Source organism: Scyliorhinus torazame, chromosome 12 (assembly GCF_047496885.1).
Source record: "Scyliorhinus torazame isolate Kashiwa2021f chromosome 12, sScyTor2.1, whole genome shotgun sequence".
Lineage (NCBI taxonomy): Eukaryota > Metazoa > Chordata > Chondrichthyes > Carcharhiniformes > Scyliorhinidae > Scyliorhinus > Scyliorhinus torazame.
The window spans coordinates 132433401-132452708 of NC_092718.1; the positions used below are offsets into that span (position 1 = coordinate 132433401).

At 48.6% G+C, this 19308-nt stretch overlaps 1 protein-coding gene across 2 annotated transcripts in view; it reads right to left on the reverse strand.

The window, feature by feature from the left end:
• The window catches only part of LOC140386607 (tectonic-3-like), an 894865-nt gene that overhangs the window by 431322 nt on the left and 444235 nt on the right, over nucleotides 1-19308 (reverse strand). For both annotated transcript variants that reach the window (XM_072469084.1, XM_072469083.1), the window contains exons 6-7: nucleotides 12566-12671; nucleotides 59-177 (exon numbers count right to left, since the gene is read on the reverse strand). In XM_072469084.1, coding sequence (XP_072325185.1) covers nucleotides 59-177; nucleotides 12566-12671 — 225 coding nt within the window. The remainder of the gene's footprint in view (nucleotides 1-58; nucleotides 178-12565; nucleotides 12672-19308) is intronic.

The window sequence follows — 19308 nt, forward strand, 5'->3', positions numbered from 1 at the left end:
TGGTATATAAATACAATTGGGTTGCAAATGAGAAAAATCAATATCGCCTCTGCCTCACCGGTAATAGGAGAAAGTTCTCAAAGTACGTTTCTGCAATCAGGGCAGGCAGGAACTGGCAAGTCGCATTCAGATCTCCGACGTTCCGAGTACAACTGGAGCTACAATCCTGCAGGAAACCTGGGGAAATATTTAAACAGCAAAAGGTTTTAATCTCACATGATATCAAGAAGTGGCTGAGGGCACAGGATACGGCAAAGGTTATGGGTCCTGACAATATTCCGGCAACAGTACTGAAGAATTGTGCTCCAGAACTTGCTGCGCCCCCAGCCAGGTTGTTCCAGTGCAGCTACAACACTGGCATCTACCCAGCAATGCGGAAAATTGTCCTGCCAGTAAAAAGCAGTACAAGTCCAACTAGGTTAATGTAATGCCCCTTCAGTCTACTCTCGATCATCAGAAAAATGATGGAAGAGGTCATTGGCAGCACGATCAGGTGACACTTACATAGCAATAACCTGCTCACTGATGCTCAGTTTGGGTTCCGCCAGAGTCGCTCAGCTCCTGACATGGCCAAAAGAGCTGAATGTCAAAGGTGAGGTGAGAGTGACTGCCTTTGACAACAAGACAGCATTTGTCAAGAGTATGGCATCCACTGGGGCTGCATGGCGGCACAGTGGTTAGCACTGCTGCCTCACACCTCCAGGGACCCGGGTTCAATTCCGGCCTCGGGTGACGGTCTGTCTGGAGTTTGCACTTTCTTCCCGTGTCTGCGTGGGTTTCCTGAGTGCTCCGGTTTCCTCCCACAGTCTAAAGATATGTAGGTTAGGAGGATTAGCCATGCCAAATTGCCCCAGTGTCCAAAAGATTAGGCCAGGTTACTCGGTTTTTGAAGGTAGAGTGGAGGCGAGGAAGTAGGGTGTTCTTTCGATGGTCCGAATGGCCTCCTTCTGTAAATTCTATGATTCTAAGAAGCCTTGTGTGGTGTTAATAATACTTGCCACTTATCAATCTAAGCAGGAATATTTTCCAGGTCTTGCTGCAAACGGGCACGGGCTGCTTAAGTACGAGGAGTTGTGAATATTGTGCAGTTATAAAAGCAAATTCCCACTCCTAACCTTATGCTGGAAGGAAGGTCACTCTGATGAAGATGTTGGGCCTCGGACACTACTCTGAGGAACTCCTCTGATAATGTCCTAGAGCTGAGATGATCTGCCTCCAACCACCACAACCTTCTTCCTTTGTGACAGGTATGACTCCAACTATTTTGACTTAACCAAATAAACTAAATTAAAATAACGCAGGGACAAATTAAAAGGGAAGCGCCTTAAAGGGTTGCTCCCTTAAACAAATATAAATCACAAATGAAACTTAAAACATGAATTCAAAATGTTGTTAAACGGGTAAATAAGGCACCCCCCTGACCCTGCGGGATCCAGCAGGCACAGAAGGTCTTAATGGTGCCCTCTCCACGGTCAAATGGCCACAAATGTAGCCGTGGTTGAGGGGCACAGTTGGGTTGGACGACTCCAGGTCGCCGGCTAGGTACCACACCAACCTTCAGCAGAGGGTTTTTCCCTCTAATTCCCACTGACTCCAGTTTTATTAGGGCTCCTTGGATGTCATACTCGGTAAAATGCTGCATTGATGTCAAGGGCAGTCACTCTCGCCTCACCTCTGGCGTTCAGCCCTTTTTCCCATGTTTGAACCAAGGCTGTAATGGATTGGATTTTGTTTATTGCCACGAGTACCGAGGTACAGTGAAAAGTATTTTTCTGCGAGCAGCTCAACAGATCATTAAGTACATGAAAAGAAAAGAAAAGAAAATACATAACGAGGTGATGAGCTGAGTGACCCTGGCGGAACCCAAACTGAGCATCAGTGACCAGGTTATTGCTAAGCAAGTGCCACTTGATAGCTCTGTTATGGGGCTGGTGTAGCACAGGGCTAAATAGCTGGCTTTGAAAGCAGACCAAGGCAGGCCAACAGCACGGTTCAATTCCCGTACCAGCCTCCCCGAACAGGCACCGGACATGTGGCGACTTTCACAGTAACTTCATTTGAAGCCTACTTGTGACAATAAGCGATTTTCATTTCATTTCATTACTCCTTCCATCACTTTTCAGATGATCGAGAATACTGATGGAGCAGTAATTGGCCGGGCTGAAGTAGAGAACAGATCAGGCAGTTTAAATAGTATGAGCGAGTCGACAACATTAGCTGGGTCTATCGGGAGAAAGAGAGAGGGGGATTTGAACAGGCTGTGGAATTTGTAAGATAAAATAGTGGTTTGATCAAAGTTATCAAGATATTTATAGGAACAAATGAGACAGATAGAGACAAGCATTGCTGTTGGCTGGGGAGTCCAGGGTTTTGTGGCATATTTAAAAGTATATTTTGACTCGAGATGGGGGTATTTTGGTGGAGATCAAGATAACAGTTAAGAGTTATTATTTCATTGCATTATTAAGTCTTGTTTAACTGATAGCTGTAAGATACTGTATTTATATTATAATTAGTTTTAAAATACCATATCCCTATATTTGTGTGGAACCACTGCTGGAGCGAAGTGTCCTTTCCTCACAGTCTGAGAAAATTAAATAAAATATTGAGGTTTCTGTCCAGTATCCTATTAACTGTTGGGGTCTGGTCTGGGGTCATAATAATCTGTGTGTGTGGATGTTAGTGTGAGCGTAGGAGTGATTGTGTGTGAGAGTAGGAGTGATTGTGTGTGAGAGTAGGAGTGAGTGTGTGAGAGTAGGAGTGAGTGTGCGTGAAAGTAGGAGTGATTGTGTGTGAGCGTAGGAGTGATTGTGTGTGAGAGTAGGAGTGAGTGTGTGTGAGAGAGTAGGAGTGAGTGTGTGTGAGAGTAGGAGTGAGTGTGTGTGAGAGTAGGAGTGAGTGTGTGTGAGAGTAGGAGTGATTGTGTGTGTGAGAGTAGGAGTGAGTGTGTGTGAGAGTAGGAGTGAGTGTGTGTGAGAGTAGGAGTGAGTGTGTGTGAGAGTAAGAGTAAGTGTGTGTGAGAGTAAGAGTGAGTGTGTGTGAGAGTAGGAGCAATTGTGTGTGAGAGGAGGAGTGAGTGTGTGTGAGAGTAGGAGTGAGTGTGTGTGTGTGTGTGTGAGAGTAGGAGTGAGTGTGTGTGAGAGTAGGAGTGAGTGTGTGAGAGTAGGAGTGTGTGTGAGAGTAGGAGTGAGTGTGTGTGAGAGTAGGAGTGATTGTGTGTGAGAGTAGGAGTGAGTGTGTGTGAGAGTAGGAGTGAGTGTGTGTGAGAGTAGGAGTGAGTGTGTGAGAGAGCAGGAGTGAGTGTGTGAGAGAGTAGGAGTGAGTGTGTGTGAGAGTAGGAGTGATTGTGTGTGAGAGTAGGAGTGAGTGTGTGTGAGAGTAGGAGTGAGTGTGTGTGAGAGTAGGAGTGAGTGTGTGTGAGAGTAGGAGTGATTGTGTGTGTGAGAGTAGGAGTGAGTGTGTGTGTGAGAGTAGGAGTGAGTGTGTGTGAGAGTAAGAGTGAGTGTGTGTGAGAGTAAGAGTGAGTGTGTGAGAGAGTAGGAATGAGTGTGTGTGAGAGTAGGAGTGATTGTGTGTGAGAGTAGGAGTGAGTGTGTGTGAGAGTAGGAGTGAGTGTGTGTGAGAGTAGGAGTGATTGTGTGTGAGAGTAGGAGTGATTGTGTGTGAGAGTAGGAGTGAGTGTGTGAGAGTAGGAGTGAGTGTGCGTGAAAGTAGGAGTGATTGTGTGTGAGCGTAGGAGTGATTGTGTGTGAGAGTAGGAGTGAGTGTGTGTGAGAGAGTAGGAGTGAGTGTGTGTGAGAGTAGGAGTGAGTGTGTGTGAGAGTAGGAGTGAGTGTGTGTGAGAGTAGGAGTGATTGTGTGTGTGAGAGTAGGAGTGAGTGTGTGTGAGAGTAGGAGTGAGTGTGTGTGAGAGTAGGAGTGAGTGTGTGTGAGAGTAAGAGTAAGTGTGTGTGAGAGTAAGAGTGAGTGTGTGTGAGAGTAGGAGCAATTGTGTGTGAGAGGAGGAGTGAGTGTGTGTGAGAGTAGGAGTGAGTGTGTGTGTGTGTGTGTGAGAGTAGGAGTGAGTGTGTGTGAGAGTAGGAGTGAGTGTGTGAGAGTAGGAGTGTGTGTGAGAGTAGGAGTGAGTGTGTGTGAGAGTAGGAGTGATTGTGTGTGAGAGTAGGAGTGAGTGTGTGTGAGAGTAGGAGTGAGTGTGTGTGAGAGTAGGAGTGAGTGTGTGAGAGAGCAGGAGTGAGTGTGTGAGAGAGTAGGAGTGAGTGTGTGTGAGAGTAGGAGTGATTGTGTGTGAGAGTAGGAGTGAGTGTGTGTGAGAGTAGGAGTGAGTGTGTGTGAGAGTAGGAGTGAGTGTGTGTGAGAGTAGGAGTGATTGTGTGTGTGAGAGTAGGAGTGAGTGTGTGTGTGAGAGTAGGAGTGAGTGTGTGTGAGAGTAAGAGTGAGTGTGTGTGAGAGTAAGAGTGAGTGTGTGAGAGAGTAGGAATGAGTGTGTGTGAGAGTAGGAGTGATTGTGTGTGAGAGTAGGAGTGAGTGTGTGTGAGAGTAGGAGTGAGTGTGTGTGAGAGTAGGAGTGATTGTGTGTGAGAGAAGGAGTGAGTGTGTGTGAGAGTAGGAGTGAGTGTGTATGAGAGTAGGAGTGAGTGTGTGAGAGAGTAAGAGTGAGTGTGTGTGAGAGTAAGAGTGAGTGTGTGTGAGAGTAGGAGCGATTGTGAGTGAGAGTAGGAGTGAGTGTGTGTGAGAGTAGGAGTGAGTGTGTGTGAGAGTAGGAGTGAGTGTGTGTGTGTGTGAGAGTAGGAGTGAGTGTGTGTGAGAGTAGGAGTGAGTGTGTGAGAGTAGGAGTGAGTGTGTGTGAGAGTAGGAGTGAGTGTGTATGAGAGTAGGAGTGAGTGTGTGTGAGAGTAGGAGTGAGTGTGTGAGAGAGTAGGAGTGAGTGTGTGAGAGAGTAGGAGTGATTGTGTGTGAGAGTAGGAGTGAGTGTGTGTGAGAGTAGGAGTGAGTGTGTGTGAGAGTAGGAGTGATTGTGTGTGAGAGTAGGAGTGAGTGTGTGTGAGAGTAAGAGTGAGTGTGTGTGAGAGTAAGAGTGAGTGTGTGAGAGAGTAGGATTGATTGTGTGTGAGAGTAGGAGTGAGTGTGTGTGACAGTAGGAGTGAGTGTGTGTAACAGTAGGAGTGAGTGTGTGTGTGTGTGTGTGAGAGAGTAGGAGTGAGTGTGTGTGAGAGTAGGAGTGAGTGTGTGAGAGTAGGAGTGAGTGTGTGTGAGAGTAGGAGTGAGTGTGTGTGAGAGTAGGAGTGAGTGTGTGAGAGTAGGAGTGATTGTGTGTGAGAGTAGGAGTGAGTGTGTGTGAGAGTAGGAGTGAGTGTGTGTGAGAGTAGGAGTGAGTGTGTGTGAGAATAGGAGTGAGTGTGTGTGAGAGTAGGAGTGAGTGCGTGAGAGAGTAGGAGTGATTGTGTGTGAGAGTAGGAGTGAGTGTGTGTGAGAGTAGGAGTGAGTGTGTGTGAGAGTAGGAGTGAGTGTGTGTGTGTGTGTGTGAGAGAGTAGGAGTGAGTGTGTGAGAGTAGGAGTGAGTGTGTGTGAGAGTAGGAGTGAGTGTGTGTGAGAGTAGGAGTGAGTGTGTGTGAGAGTAGGAGTGAGTGTGCGTGAGAGTAGGAGTGAGTGTATGTGAGAGTAGGAGTGAGTGTGTGAGAGAGTAGGAGTGAGTGTGTGAGAGAGTAGGAGTGAGTGTGTGTGAGAGTAGGAGTGAGTGTGTGTGAGAGTAGGAGTGAGTGTGTGTGAGAGTAGGAGTGATTGTGTGTGAGAGAAGGAGTGAGTGTGTGTGAGAGTAGGAGTGAGTGTGTGTGAGAGTAGGAGTGAGTGTGTGTGAGAGTAAGAGTGAGTGTGTGTGAGAGTAAGAGTGAGTGTGTGTGAGAGTAGGAGCGACTGTGTGTGAGAGTAGGAGTGAGTGTGTGTGAGAGTAGGAGTGAGTGTGTGAGAGTAGGAGTGAGTGTGTGAGAGTAGGAGTGAGTGTGTGTGTGTGTGTGTGTGTGAGTAGGAGTGAGTGTGTGTGAGAGTAGGAGTGAGTGTGTGAGAGTAGGAGTGAGTGTGTGTGAGAGTAGGTGTGAGAGTAGGAGTGAGTGTGTGTGAGAGTAGGAGTGAGTGTGTGTGAGAGTAGGAGTGTGTGTGAGAGTAGGAGTGAGTGTGTGTGAGAGTAGGAGTGAGTGTGTGTGAGAGTAGGAGTGATTGTGTGTGAGAGTAGGAGTGAGTGTGTGTGAGAGTAGGAGTGAGTGTGTGTGAGAGTAGGAGTGAGTGTGTGTGAGAGTAGGAGTGTGTGTGAGAGAGTAGGAGTGATTGTGTGTGAGAGTAGGAGTGAGTGTGTGTGAGAGTAGGAGTGAGTGTGTGTGAGAGTAGGAGTGAGTGTGTGTGTGTGTGAGAGAGTAGGAGTGGGTGTGTGTGAGAGTAGGAGTGAGTGTGTGTGAGAGTAGGAGTGAGTGTGTGTGAGAGTAGGAGTGAGTGTGTGTGAGAGTAGGAGTGATTGTGTGAGAGAGTAGGAGTGAGTGTGTGTGAGAGTAGGAGTGAGTGTGTGTGAGAGTAGGAGTGAGTGTGTGAGAGAGTAGGAGTGAGTGTGTGAGAGAGTAGGAGTGAGTGTGTGTGAGAGTAGGAGTGATTGTGTGTGAGAGTAGGAGTGAGTGTGTGTGAGAGTAGGAGTGAGTGTGTGTGAGAGTAGGAGTGATTGTGTGTGAGAGAAGGAGTGAGTGTGTGTGAGAGTAGGAGTGAGTGTGTGTGAGAGCAGGAGTGAGTGTGTGTGAGAGTAAGAGTGAGTGTGTGTGAGAGTAAGAGTGAGTGTGTGTGAGAGTAGGAGCGACTGTGTGTGAGAGTAGGAGTGAGTGTGTGTGAGAGTAGGAGTGAGTGTGTGTGAGAGTAGGAGTGAGTGTGTGTGTGTGTGTGTGTGAGAGTAGGAGTGAGTGTGTGAGAGAGTAGGAGTGAGTGTGTGAGAGTAGGAGTGAGTGTGTGTGAGAGTAGGAGTGAGTGTGTGTGAGAGTAGGAGTGATTGTGTGTGAGAGTAGGAGTGAGTGTGTGTGAGAGTAGGAGTGAGTGTGTGTGAGAGTAGGAGTGAGTGTGTGTGAGAGTAGGAGTGAGTGTGTGTGAGAGTAGGAGTGATTGTGTGTGTGAGAGTAGGAGTGAGTGTGTGTGAGAGTAGGAGTGAGTGTGTGTGAGAGTAAGAGTGAGTGTGTGTGAGAGTAAGAGTGAGTGTGTGTGAGAGTAGGATCGATTGTGTGTGAGAGTAGGAGTGAGTGTGTGTGAGAGTAGGAGTGAGTGTGTGTGAGAGTAGGAGTGAGTGTGTGTGTGTGTGAGAGTAGGAGTGAGTGTGTGTGAGAGTAGGAGTGAGTGTGTGAGAGTAGGAGTGAGTGTGTGTGAGAGCAGGAGTGAGTGTGTGTGAGAGTAAGAGTGAGTGTGTGTGAGAGTAAGAGTGAGTGTGTGTGAGAGTAGGAGCGACTGTGTGTGAGAGTAGGAGTGAGTGTGTGTGAGAGTAGGAGTGAGTGTGTGTGAGAGTAGGAGTGAGTGTGTGTGTGTGTGTGTGTGAGAGTAGGAGTGAGTGTGTGAGAGAGTAGGAGTGAGTGTGTGAGAGTAGGAGTGAGTGTGTGTGAGAGTAGGAGTGAGTGTGTGTGAGAGTAGGAGTGATTGTGTGTGAGAGTAGGAGTGAGTGTGTGTGAGAGTAGGAGTGAGTGTGTGTGAGAGTAGGAGTGAGTGTGTGTGAGAGTAGGAGTGAGTGTGTGTGAGAGTAGGAGTGATTGTGTGTGTGAGAGTAGGAGTGAGTGTGTGTGAGAGTAGGAGTGAGTGTGTGTGAGAGTAAGAGTGAGTGTGTGTGAGAGTAAGAGTGAGTGTGTGTGAGAGTAGGATCGATTGTGTGTGAGAGTAGGAGTGAGTGTGTGTGAGAGTAGGAGTGAGTGTGTGTGAGAGTAGGAGTGAGTGTGTGTGTGTGTGAGAGTAGGAGTGAGTGTGTGTGAGAGTAGGAGTGAGTGTGTGAGAGTAGGAGTGAGTGTGTGTGAGAGTAGGAGTGAGTGTGTGTGAGAGTAGGAGTGATTGTGTGTGAGAGTAGGAGTGAGTGTGTGTGAGAGTAGGAGTGAGTGTGCGTGAGAGTAGGAGTGAGTGTGTGTGAGAGTAGGAGTGAGTGTGTGAGAGAGTAGGAGTGAGTGTGTGAGAGAGTAGGAGTGAGTGTGTGTGAGAGAGTAGGATTGAGTGTGTGAGAGTAGGAGTGATTGTGTGTGAGAGTAGGAGTGAGTGTGTGTGAGAGTAGGAGTGATTGTGTGTGAGAGAAGGAGTGAGTGTGTGTGAGAGTAGGAGTGAGTGTGTGAGAGTAGGAGTGAGTGTGTGTGAGAGTAGGAGTGATTGTGTGTGAGAGTAGGAGTGAGTGTGTGAGAGAGTAGGAGTGAGTGTGTGTGAGACTAGGAGTGAGTGTGTGAGAGTAGGAGTGAGTGTGTGTGAGAGTAGGAGTGAGTGTGTGTGAGTAGGAGTGAGTGTGTGTGAGAGTAGGAGTGATTGTATGTGTGAGAGTAGGAGTGAGTGTGTGTGAGAGTAGGAGTGATTGTGTGTGTGAGAGTAGGAGTGAGTGTGTGTGAGAGTAGGAGTGAGTGTGTGTGAGAGTAGGAGTGAGTGTGTGTGAGAGTAGGAGTGAGTGTGTGTGAGAGTAGGAGTGAGTGTGTGTGAGAGTAGGAGTGAGTGTGTGAGAGAGTAGGAGTGAGTGTGTGTGAGAGAGTAGGAGTGAGTGTGTGAGAGAGAGTAGGAGTGAGTGTGTGTGAGAGTAGGAGTGATTGTGTGTGAGTAAGAGTGAATGTGTGTGAGAGTAGGAGTGAGTGTGTGTGAGAGAGGAGGAGTGATTGTGTGTGAGAGTAGGAGTGAATGTGTGTGAGAGTCGGAGTGAGTGTGTGAGAGTAGGAGTGAGTGTGTGAGAGAGAGTAGGAGTGAGTGTGTGTGAGAGAGTAGGAGTGAGTGTGTGTGAGAGAGTAGGAGTGAGTGTGTGTGAGAGTAGGAGTGATTGTGCGTGAGTAAGAGTGAATGTGTGTGAGAGTAGGAGTGAGTGTGTGTGAGAGAGTAGGAGTGATTGTGTGTGAGAGTAGGAGTGAGTGTGTGTGAGAGTCGGAGTAAGTGTGTGAGAGAGTAGGAGTGAGTGTGTGTGAGAGTAGGAGTGAGTGTGTGTGAGAGTAGGAGTGAGTGTGTGTGAGAGTAGGAGTGATTGTGTGTGAGGGTAGGAGTGATTGTGTGTGAGAGTTGGAGTGATTGTGTGTCAGAGAGTAGGAGTGTGTGTGAGAGTAGGAGTGAGTGTGTGTGAGAGTAGGAGTGAGTGTGTGAGAGAGTAGGAGTGAGTGTGTGAGAGAGTAGGAGTGAGTGTGTGAGAGAGTAGGAGTGATTGTGTGTGAGAGAGTAGGAGTGTGTGTGAGAGTAGGAGTGAGTGTGTGTGAGAGTAGGAGTGAGTGTGTGTGAGAGTAGGAGTGATTGTGTGTGAGAGTAGGAGTGTGTGTGAGAGTAGGAGTGATTGTGTGAGAGTAGGAGTGATTGTGTGTGAGAGTAGGAGTGAATGTGTGTGAGAGTGGGAGTGATTGTGTGTGAGAGTAGGAGTGAGTGTGTGTGAGAGTAGGAGTGAGTGTGTGTGAGAGTAGGAGTGAATGTGTGTGAGAGTAGGAGTGATTGTGTGTGAGAGTAGGAGTGAGTGTGTGTGAGAGAGTAGGAGTGTGTGTGAGAGTAGGAGTGAGTGTGTGAGAGTAGGAGTGATTGTGTGTGAGAGTAGGAGTGAATGTGTGTGAGAGTGGGAGTGATTGTGTGTGAGAGTAGGAGTGAGTGTGTGTGAGAGTAGGAGTGAATGTGTGTGAGAGAGTAGGAGTGAGTGTGTGTGAGAGTAGGAGTGATTGTGTGTGAGAGTAGGAGTGAGTGTGTGTGAGAGTAGGAGTGAGTGTGTGTGAGCGTAGGAGTGAGTGTGTGTGAGAGAGTAGGAGTGAGTGTGTGTGAGAGTAGGAGTGATTGTGTGTGAGAGTAGGAGTGAATGTGTGTGAGAGTAGGAGTGAGTGTGTGTGAGAGTAGGAGTGAGTGTGTGTGAGGGAGTAGGAGTGAGTGTGTGTGAGAGAGTAGGAGTGAGTGTGTTTGAGAGTAGGAGTGAGTGTGTGTGAGAGGAGTGAGTGTGTGTGAGAGTAGGAGTGAGTGTGTGAGAGAGTAGGAGTGATTGTGTGAGAGAGTAGGAGTCAGTGTGAGAGTAGAAGTGATTGTGTGTGAGAGTAGGAGTGAGTGTGTGTGAGAGTAGGAGTGAGTGTGTGTGAGAGAGTAGGAGTGAGTGTGTGTGAGAGTAGGAGTGAATGTGTGAGAGAGTAGGAGTGTGTGTGAGAATAGGAGTGAGTGTGTGTGAGAGTAGGAGTGATTGTGTGTGAGGGTAGGAGTGATTGTGTGTGAGAGTTGGAGTGATTGTGTGTGAGAGAGTAGGAGTGTGTGTGAGAGTAGGAGTGAGTGTGTGTGAGAGTAGGAGTGAATGTGTGTGAGAGTAGGAGTGATTGTGTGTGAGAGAGTAGGAGTGTGTGTGAGAGTAGGAGTGAGTGTGTGAGAGTAGGAGTGAATGTGTGTGAGAGTAGGAGTGATTGTGTGTGAGAGTAGGAGTGAGTGTGTGTGAGAGTAGGAGTGAGTGTGTGAGAGAGTAGGAGTGAGTGTGTGTGAGAGTAGGAGTGATTGTGTGTGAGAGTAGGAGTGATTGTGTGTGAGGGTAGGAGTGATTGTGTGTGAGAGTTGGAGTGATTGTGTGTCAGAGAGTAGGAGTGTGTGAGAGAGTAGGAGTGAATGTGTGAGAGAGTAGGAGTGTGTGTGAGAGTAGGAGTGAGTGTGTGTGAGAGTAGGAGTGAGTGTGTGTGAGAGTAGGAGTGAATGTGTGAGAGAGTAGGAGTGTGTGTGAGAATAGGAGTGAGTGTGTGTGAGAGTAGGAGTGATTGTGTGTGAGGGTAGGAGTGATTGTGTGTGAGAGTTGGAGTGATTGTGTGTCAGAGAGTAGGAGTGTGTGAGAGAGTAGGAGTGAGTGTGTGTGAGAGTAGGAGTGAGTGTGTGAGAGAGTAGGAGTGAGTGTGTGAGAGAGTAGGAGTGATTGTGTGTGAGAGAGTAGGAGTGTGTGTGAGAGTAGGAGTGAGTGTGTGAGAGTAGGAGTGATTGTGTGTGAGAGTAGGAGTGAATGTGTGTGAGAGTAGGAGTGATTGTGTGTGAGAGTAGGAGTGAGTGTGTGTGAGAGTAGGAGTGAGTGTGTGTGAGAGAGTAGGAGTGAGTGTGTGAGAGTAGGAGTGATTGTGTGTGAGAGTAGGAGTGAGTGTGTGTGAGAGTAGGAGTGAGTGTGTGTGAGAGTAGGAGTGAGTGTGTGTGAGAGAGTAGGAGTGAGTGTGTGTGAGAGTAGGAGTGAGTGTGTGTGAGAGTAGGAGTGAGTGTGTGTGAGAGAGTAGGAGTGAGTGTGTGTGAGAGTAGGAGTGAGTGTGTGTGAGAGGAGTGAGTGTGTGTGAGAGTAGGAGTGAGTGTTTGAGAGTAGGAGTGATTGTGTGAGAGAGTAGGAGTCAGTGTGAGAGTAGGAGTGAGTGTGTGAGAGTAGGAGTGAGTGTGTGTGAGAGTAGGAGTGAGTGTGTGAGAGAGTAGGAGTGATTGTGTGTGAGAGTAGGAGTGATTGTGTGTGAGAGTAGGAGTGAGTGTGTATGAGAGAGTAGGAGTGAGTGTGTGTGAGAGTAGGAGTGAGTGTGTGTGAGAGTAGGAGTGATTGTGTGTGAGAGTAGGAGTGAATGTGTGAGAGTAGGAGTGTGTGTGAGAGAGTAGGAGTGAGTGTGTGCGAGAGTAGGAGTGTGTGTGAGAGTAGGAGTGAGTGTGTGTGAGAGGAGTGAGTGTGTGTGAGAGTAGGAGTGAGTGTGTGAGAGAGTAGGAGTGATTGTGTGAGAGAGTAAGAGTCAGTGTGAGAGTAGGAGTGAGTGTGTGAGAGTAGGAGTGAGTGTGTGTGAGAGTAGGAGTGAGTGTGTGTGAGAGTGGGAGTGTGTGTGTGAGAGTAAGAGTGAGTGTGTGAAAGAGTAGGAGTGATTTTGTGAGAGTAGGAGTGAGTGTGTGTGAGAGTAAGAGTGAGTGTGTGAGTAGGAGTATGTGTGAGAGTAGGAGTGAGTGTGTGTGAGAGTAGGAGTGAGTGAGTGTGAGAGTAGGAGTGAGTGTGTGTGAGAGTAGGAGTGAGTGAGTGTGAGTAGGAGTGCACCAGTGAGTGTGCGTGTCGGAGTGAGAGAGAGTAGGGATGAGTTTGTGGGTGTGATTGTGAGTGTGAGGAATGAGTCTCAGAATAGGAGTCTGAATGCATGTGAGTGTGAGAGTAGGAGTATGAGTGCGAGTGCATATTAATATATGAGTGTGAGTGCATGTGAGTGTATGAGTGTCAGTGCATATGAGTGTGAGAGTAGAAGTGTGAATATGAGAGTAGGAGTTTGAGGGCATTTGAGTGTGAGTCGTATGAGTGAGTGTGAGTGCACATGAGTGTGAGTGCACGAGTGTGAGTGCACATGGGTGTGAGTGCACATGGGTGTGAGCATGTTCAGGGTGCACGGTGGTTTGGTACCTGCTGGGTTCCTGTCTGTACATTCGCCTCCTGTCAAAGCCAATGGCAGCATGAGAAATCCCATCATCACAATATGGGGAAACAACATCATGATCCGGTCCCCAACCTGGGCAGGAGCATGCAAAAGGTGAGAGGTGAATAACAATAATAATATAACAAGGACACAAACTGAAAACTGAGAAAAGACCATAAGCTGGATAAGATATAGGCCATTCGGCCCATCGAGTCTGCTCCACCATTCAATGAAATCATGGCTGATCTGACACGATAATCCTCAACCCCCATTTTTCCCACCTTATCTCCTTTGATTCCCTCACTGATTAAAAATCTATCTCAGCCTTGAACATACGGATCGACCCAGCCTCTATATTAAAGAATTCCGCCGATTCACTACCCTCTTGAGAGAAGAAATTCCTCTTCATCTCGCTATTAAAAGGGCGACCCCCTTACTCTAAGATTACGCCCTCTGGTCCTGGACACTCCCACAAGGGGAAAGCTGCAGAGGGTGATGATCTTTCAGTGGACAAGGAAGTCCCTCAACTCTTGGTCCTGGCTGCTGCACCAGTGAGCGAATCTGTCAAATAGCATGGTATAACAGCACTTGAAAGCGGCCCAGCCACATGTGGCAGTGAATAGAGAAAGCACTCGTCCACCCTTTCCATATAGTGAAGATGGAGGCCATTTGGTCCATCGAGTCTGCACCGAAGCATAAAAGACACCTTTTGGGGTGGCAGTGGTTAGCACTGTTGCTTCACAGCTCCAGGGTCCCAGGTTCGATTCCTGGCTGGCTCACTGTCTGTGTGGAGTCTGCACATTCTCCCCGTCTACGTGGGTTTCCTACGCGGGTTAGGTAGATTGGCCTTGTTAAATTGCCCTGTATTGTCCAAAGGTTAGGTGGGGTTACGGGGATGCGGTGGAGGCGTGAGCTTAAGTTGGGTGCTCTTTCAAGGGCCGGTGTAGACTCGATGGGTCTCCTTCTGCACTGTAAATACTACGAAAACCTGACCCGCCTACCTAATCCCATTTGCCAGCACTTGTCCCATAGCCTTGAATGTTATGACATGACAAGTGTTCACCCAGGTACGTTTTAACGGATGTGAGGCAACGTGCCTCGATCAGCATCCTAGGCAGTGCATTCCAGACCGTCACCATCCTCTAGGTAAAAAAAAGTTTTTCCTCAAATCCTCCCTAAACCCGGGTGCCACAGTGGTTAGCACTGCTGCCTCACGACACCAAGGACCGGGTTCAACCTGGCACCGGGTCACTGTCTGTGTGGAGTTTTCACATTCTCCCCGTCTCTGCATGGGTCTGACCTCCCACAACCCAAAGATGTGCATGGTAGGTGGATTGGATTGGCCACGCTAAATTGCTCCTTAATTGGAAAAAATTGAATTGGGTACTTAAAATTTTTGTTTTTGAAATCCCCCCCTTACCTTTGAACATATGTCCACTCGGAACTGACCATTCAACTAAGGGGAACTCCCTATCCACCCTCTCCATGCCCCTAAATCTTGTACTCATCAGGTCGCCGCTCAGTCTTCTCTGCTCCAGCGAAAACAACCCAAGATTATCCAACCTCCCTTCATAACTTAATGGGCTGCACGGTAGCACAGTGGTTAGCACTGTTGCTTCACAGCGACAGGGTCCGAGGTTCGATTCCCGGCTTGGGTCACTGTCTGCGGAGTCTGCACATTCTCCCCGTGTTTGTGTGGGTTTCCTCCAGGTGCTCACAATACTGCTGCTGTGGCCCCACCAAAGTTCTATACAACTCCAACATGACCTCCCTGCTTTCGTAATCTGTACCTCGTTTGATAAAGGCAAGTGCCAAAATAACTTTTTCACCACCCTATTAACCTGTCCTTCTGCCTTCAAAGATCCATGGACAAATACCCCACGGTCCCTTTGTTCCTCGGAACTTTCCAGTGTCAGGCTATTCATTGAATACTTCCTTGTCACGTTACTCCTTCCAAAGTGTATCACCTCACACTTTTCAGGGTTAAATTTCAGCTGCCACTTGACAATCCTGTCTACATCTTCATGTAACTCAAGACACTTAACCTCACTGTTAACCACTCGGCCATTCTTTGTGTCATCCACTGATCCTACTCCCCACATAGTCATTTATGTTGTTTATATAAATGACAAACCCAGCACATACCTGTGGTGAATGCATTCACCATAATGCATGCATGATACCATAACCTGTGACCTATGACCTGGAAGTGGTGATATGAACTGCTTCCAGGTACTGTACTGTAACCCCGGGATGGCTCCGCCCACAAGAGGCCGGCCTAGATATGCACCGGTGTGAGCGACAAGATACGGTCTCCCTACGGGACCTGGCGCCAGCTGGTTCCCCCGCCAACAACCCCCCCCCCCTTACATCCCCCCCCTCCCCGCTGCCCGCCGCCACTCACAGCACCCCATACGCCCCCCTGGGTCTCCTGTATTGTCCTGCGTTGACACTGCCGCCACCCATCACCCCCCCACACTACCCTCGCACCCCAACCGTCTCCGACACCCGGAATGAGGCTCAAGCTCCAGTCACAACGCCCCTGGAGTCACCACCTGCAACAACTGTGCCTGCCACACCGCCAGAGCTGAGGAGGTTGAAGAGAACGATCCGACCTCCAGATAGACTGAATATGTAATGACCCCACGTCACTCCCGCCGGACTTGATTTTTTTAACAGGGGGTGAATGTGGTGAATGTATTCACCATAATGCATGCATGATACCGTAACAAACAAACAAAGAACAAAGAAATGGACAGCACAGGAACAGGCCCTTCGGCCCTCCAAGCCCATGCCAACCATGCTGTCCGACTAAACTACAATCTTCTACACTTCCTGGGTCCGTATCCCTCTATTCCCATCCTATTCATGTATTTGTCAAGATGCCCCTTAAATGTCACTATCTTCCATGCTTCCACCACCTCCTCCGGTAGCGAGTTCCAGACACCCACTACCCTCTGTGTAAAAAACTGCCTCGTACATCTACTCCAAACCTTGCCCCTCTCACCTTAAACCGATGCCCCATAGTAATTGACCCCTCTACCCTGGGGAAAAGCCTCTGACTATCCAACCTGTGTAACCTGTGACCTTTGACCTGGAAGTGGCGATATGAACTGCTTCCAGGTACTGTACTGTAACCCCAGTATGGCTCCGCCTCTGGCTCCGCCCACACCGGGACATATATAGGCCTGCCTCTTGTGGGCGGCATTCATCTGTACTACTCTGGCTACGCAAGTTCATGACTAATAAAGCCTTATGTTCACTCGCTCTCGCTGCCTCTCAGTAGATTGAAGGTACATTAATATCCCTGTGGCACGCCACTGGACACTGGTTTCCAGTCACTAAAGCAGCCATCTATCATCATGGGCAGCACGGTAGCATTGTGGATAGCACAATTGCTTCACAGCTCCAGGGTCCCAGGTTCGATTCCGGCTTGGGTCACTGTCTGTGTGGAGTCTGCACATACTCCCCGTGTGTGCGTGGGTTTCCTCCAGGTGCTACGGTTTCCTCCCACAGTCCAAAGATGTGCAGGTTAGGTGGATTGGCCATGATAAATTGCCGTTGGTGTCCAAAATTGCCCTGAGTGTTGGGTGGGGTTACTGGGTTATGGGGATAGGGTGGTGGTGTTGACCTTGGGTAGGGTGCTCTTTCCAAGAGCTGGTGCAGACTCGACGGGCCGAATAGCCTCCTTCTGCACTGTAATTCTATGATCTATGATGACCCTCCGTCTCCTGCAGCTGAGCCAATTTTGAATCCACCTTACGAAGTTACCCTGTATCCCAGATGCATTTGCCTTCTTTATAAGTCTCTCAAGTGGGACCTTGTCAAAGGCTTTGCTGAAATCCATGTAACTACATCAACTTCACTACCCTCATCAATACAACTGGTCACCTGCTCAAAGAATTCAATCACATTTGTGAGGCATGACCTCCCTTTGACAAAAGCATGCTGACTATTCTTGATGAAACCTTGTCTCTCCAAGTGGTGATGAATTTTCTCCAATAGTTTCCCTACAATTGATGTGAGACCCGCTGGTCTGTAGTTCCCTGGCTTATCTCTACAACCTTTCTGAAATAGTGGGACCACATTAGCTGTTCTCCAGTCCTCTGGCACCTCCCCATGATCAGAGAGGAATTAAAAATTTGGGTCAGAGCCCCTGCAATCTCCTTCCTCGCCTCACTCAGTAGCCTGGGACACAATGGATTAGTACTTGGGACGATAATGTTGTTGCTATTACAGACACCTGGTTGAGGGAAGGACAATCCTGGCAGCTAAACATTCCAGGATTTACTTTTTTTTAAATAATATTTTATTGAAAATTTTTGGTCAACCAACACAGTACATTGTGCATCTTTTACACAACATTGTAACAATACAGATAATAATGACCTTTTTAAATTTAAACAAAAACAACAACAAATAAATAAATATTAAATAACAAAAAAAAATAAATAAAAGCTAGCCCTAATTGGCAACTGCCTTGTCTCAGGCCACACCCCCCCCCCATCCCTCCCCCCCGCCCAAAGTCCTGGGCCGCTGCTGCTGCCTTCTTTGTTCTCCCCTATCTATCTTTCCGCAAGATATTCGACGAACGGTTGCCACCGCCTAGTAAACCCTTGAGCCGACCCCCTTAGGACGAACTTAATCCGCTCCAACTTTATGAACCCCGCCATATCATTTATCCAGGTCTCCACCCCCGGGGGCTTGGCTTCTTTCCACATTAGCAATATTCTGCGCCGGGCTACTAGGGACGCAAAGGCCAAAACATCGGCCTCTTTCGCCTCCTGCACTCCCGGCTCTTGTGCAACCCCAAATATAGCCAACCCCCAGCTTGGTTCGACCCGGACTCCTACTACTTTCGAAAGCACCTTTGTCACCCCCATCCAAAACCCCTGTAGTGCCGGGCATGACCAAAACATATGGGTATGATTCGCTGGGCTTCTCGAGCACCTCGCACACCTATCCTCCACCCCAAAAAATTTACTGAGCCGTGTTCCAGTCATATGTGCCCTGTGTAATACCTTGAACTGAATCAGGCTTAGCCTGGCGCACGAGGACGACGAGTTTACCCTGTTTAGGGCATCTGCCCACATCCCCTCCTCAATCTCCTCCCCTAGCTCTTCTTCCCATTTCCCTTTTAGTTCGTCCATCATAGTCTCCCCTTCGTCTCTCATTTCCCTATATATATCCGACACCTTACCGTCCCCCACCCATTTCTTTGAGATGACTCTGTCCTGCACCTCTTGTGTCGGGAGCTGCGGGAATTCCCTCACCTGTTGCCTCGCAAAAGCCCTCAATTGCATGTACCTGAATGCATTCCCTTGGGGCAACCCATATTTCTCGGTCAGCGCTCCCAGACTCGCAAACTTCCCATCCACAAATAGATCTTTCAATTGCGTTATACCTGCTCTTTGCCACATTCCATATCCCCCATCCATTCCCCCCGGGGCAAACCTATGGTTGTTTCTTATCGGGGACCCCCCCAGTGCTCCGGTCTTTCCCCTATGTCGTCTCCACTGTCCCCAAATCTTCAGTGTAGCTACCACCACCGGACTCGTGGTATAGTTCCTTGGTGAGAACGGCAATGGGGCTGTCACCATAGCCTGCAGGCTGGTCCCCCTACAGGACGCCCTCTCTAATCTCTTCCACGCCGCTCCTTCCTCCTCTCCCATCCACTTACTCACCATTGAAATATTAGCGGCCCAATAATACTCACTTAGGCTCGGTAGTGCCAGCCCCCCCCATCCCTACTACGCTGTAAGAATCCCTTCCTCACTCTCGGAGTCTTCCCGGCCCAAACAAAACCCATGATACTCTTTTCTATCCTTTTGAAAAAAGCCTTCGTGATCACCACCGGGAGACACTGAAACACAAAGAGGAATCTCGGGAGGACCACCATCTTAATCGCCTGCACCCTCCCTGCCATTGACAATGCTACCATATCCCATCTCTTGAAATCTTCCTCCATCTGTTCCACCAACCGCGTCAAATTTAGCCTGTGCAACGTGCCCCAATTCTTAGCTATCTGGATCCCCAGGTAACGAAAGTCTCTTGTTACCTTCCTCAACGGTAGGTCTTCTATTTCCCTACTCTGCTCCCCTGGATGCACCACAAACAGCTCACTCATCCCCATGTTCAATTTATACCCTGAAAAATCCCCAAACTCCCCAAGTATCCGCATTATTTCTGGCATCCCCTCCGCTGGATCCGCCACATATAGTAGCAGATCATCCGCATATAAAGATACCCGGTGTTCTTCTCCTCCCCTAAGTATTCCCCTCCATCCCTTGGAACCTCTCAGCGCTATCGCCAGGGGCTCAATCGCCAGTGCAAACAGTAATGGGGACAGAGGACATCCCTGCCTTGTCCCTCTATGGAGCCGAAAATATGCCGACCCCCGTCCATTCGTGACCACACTCGCCACTGGGGCCCTATACAACAGCTGCACCCATCTAACATACTCCTCTCCGAACCCAAATCTCCTCAACACCTCCCACAGATAATCCCACTCCACTCTATCAAATGCTTTCTCGGCATCCATCGCCACTACTATCTCCGTTTCACCCTCTGGTGGGGCCATCATCATTACCCCTAACAACCTCCGTATGTTCGTGTTCAGCTGTCTCCCCTTCACAAACCCAGTTTGGTCCTCATGAACCACCCCCGGGACCCATTCCTCTATTCTCATTGCCATTACCTTGGCCAAGACCTTGGCATCTACATTGAGGAG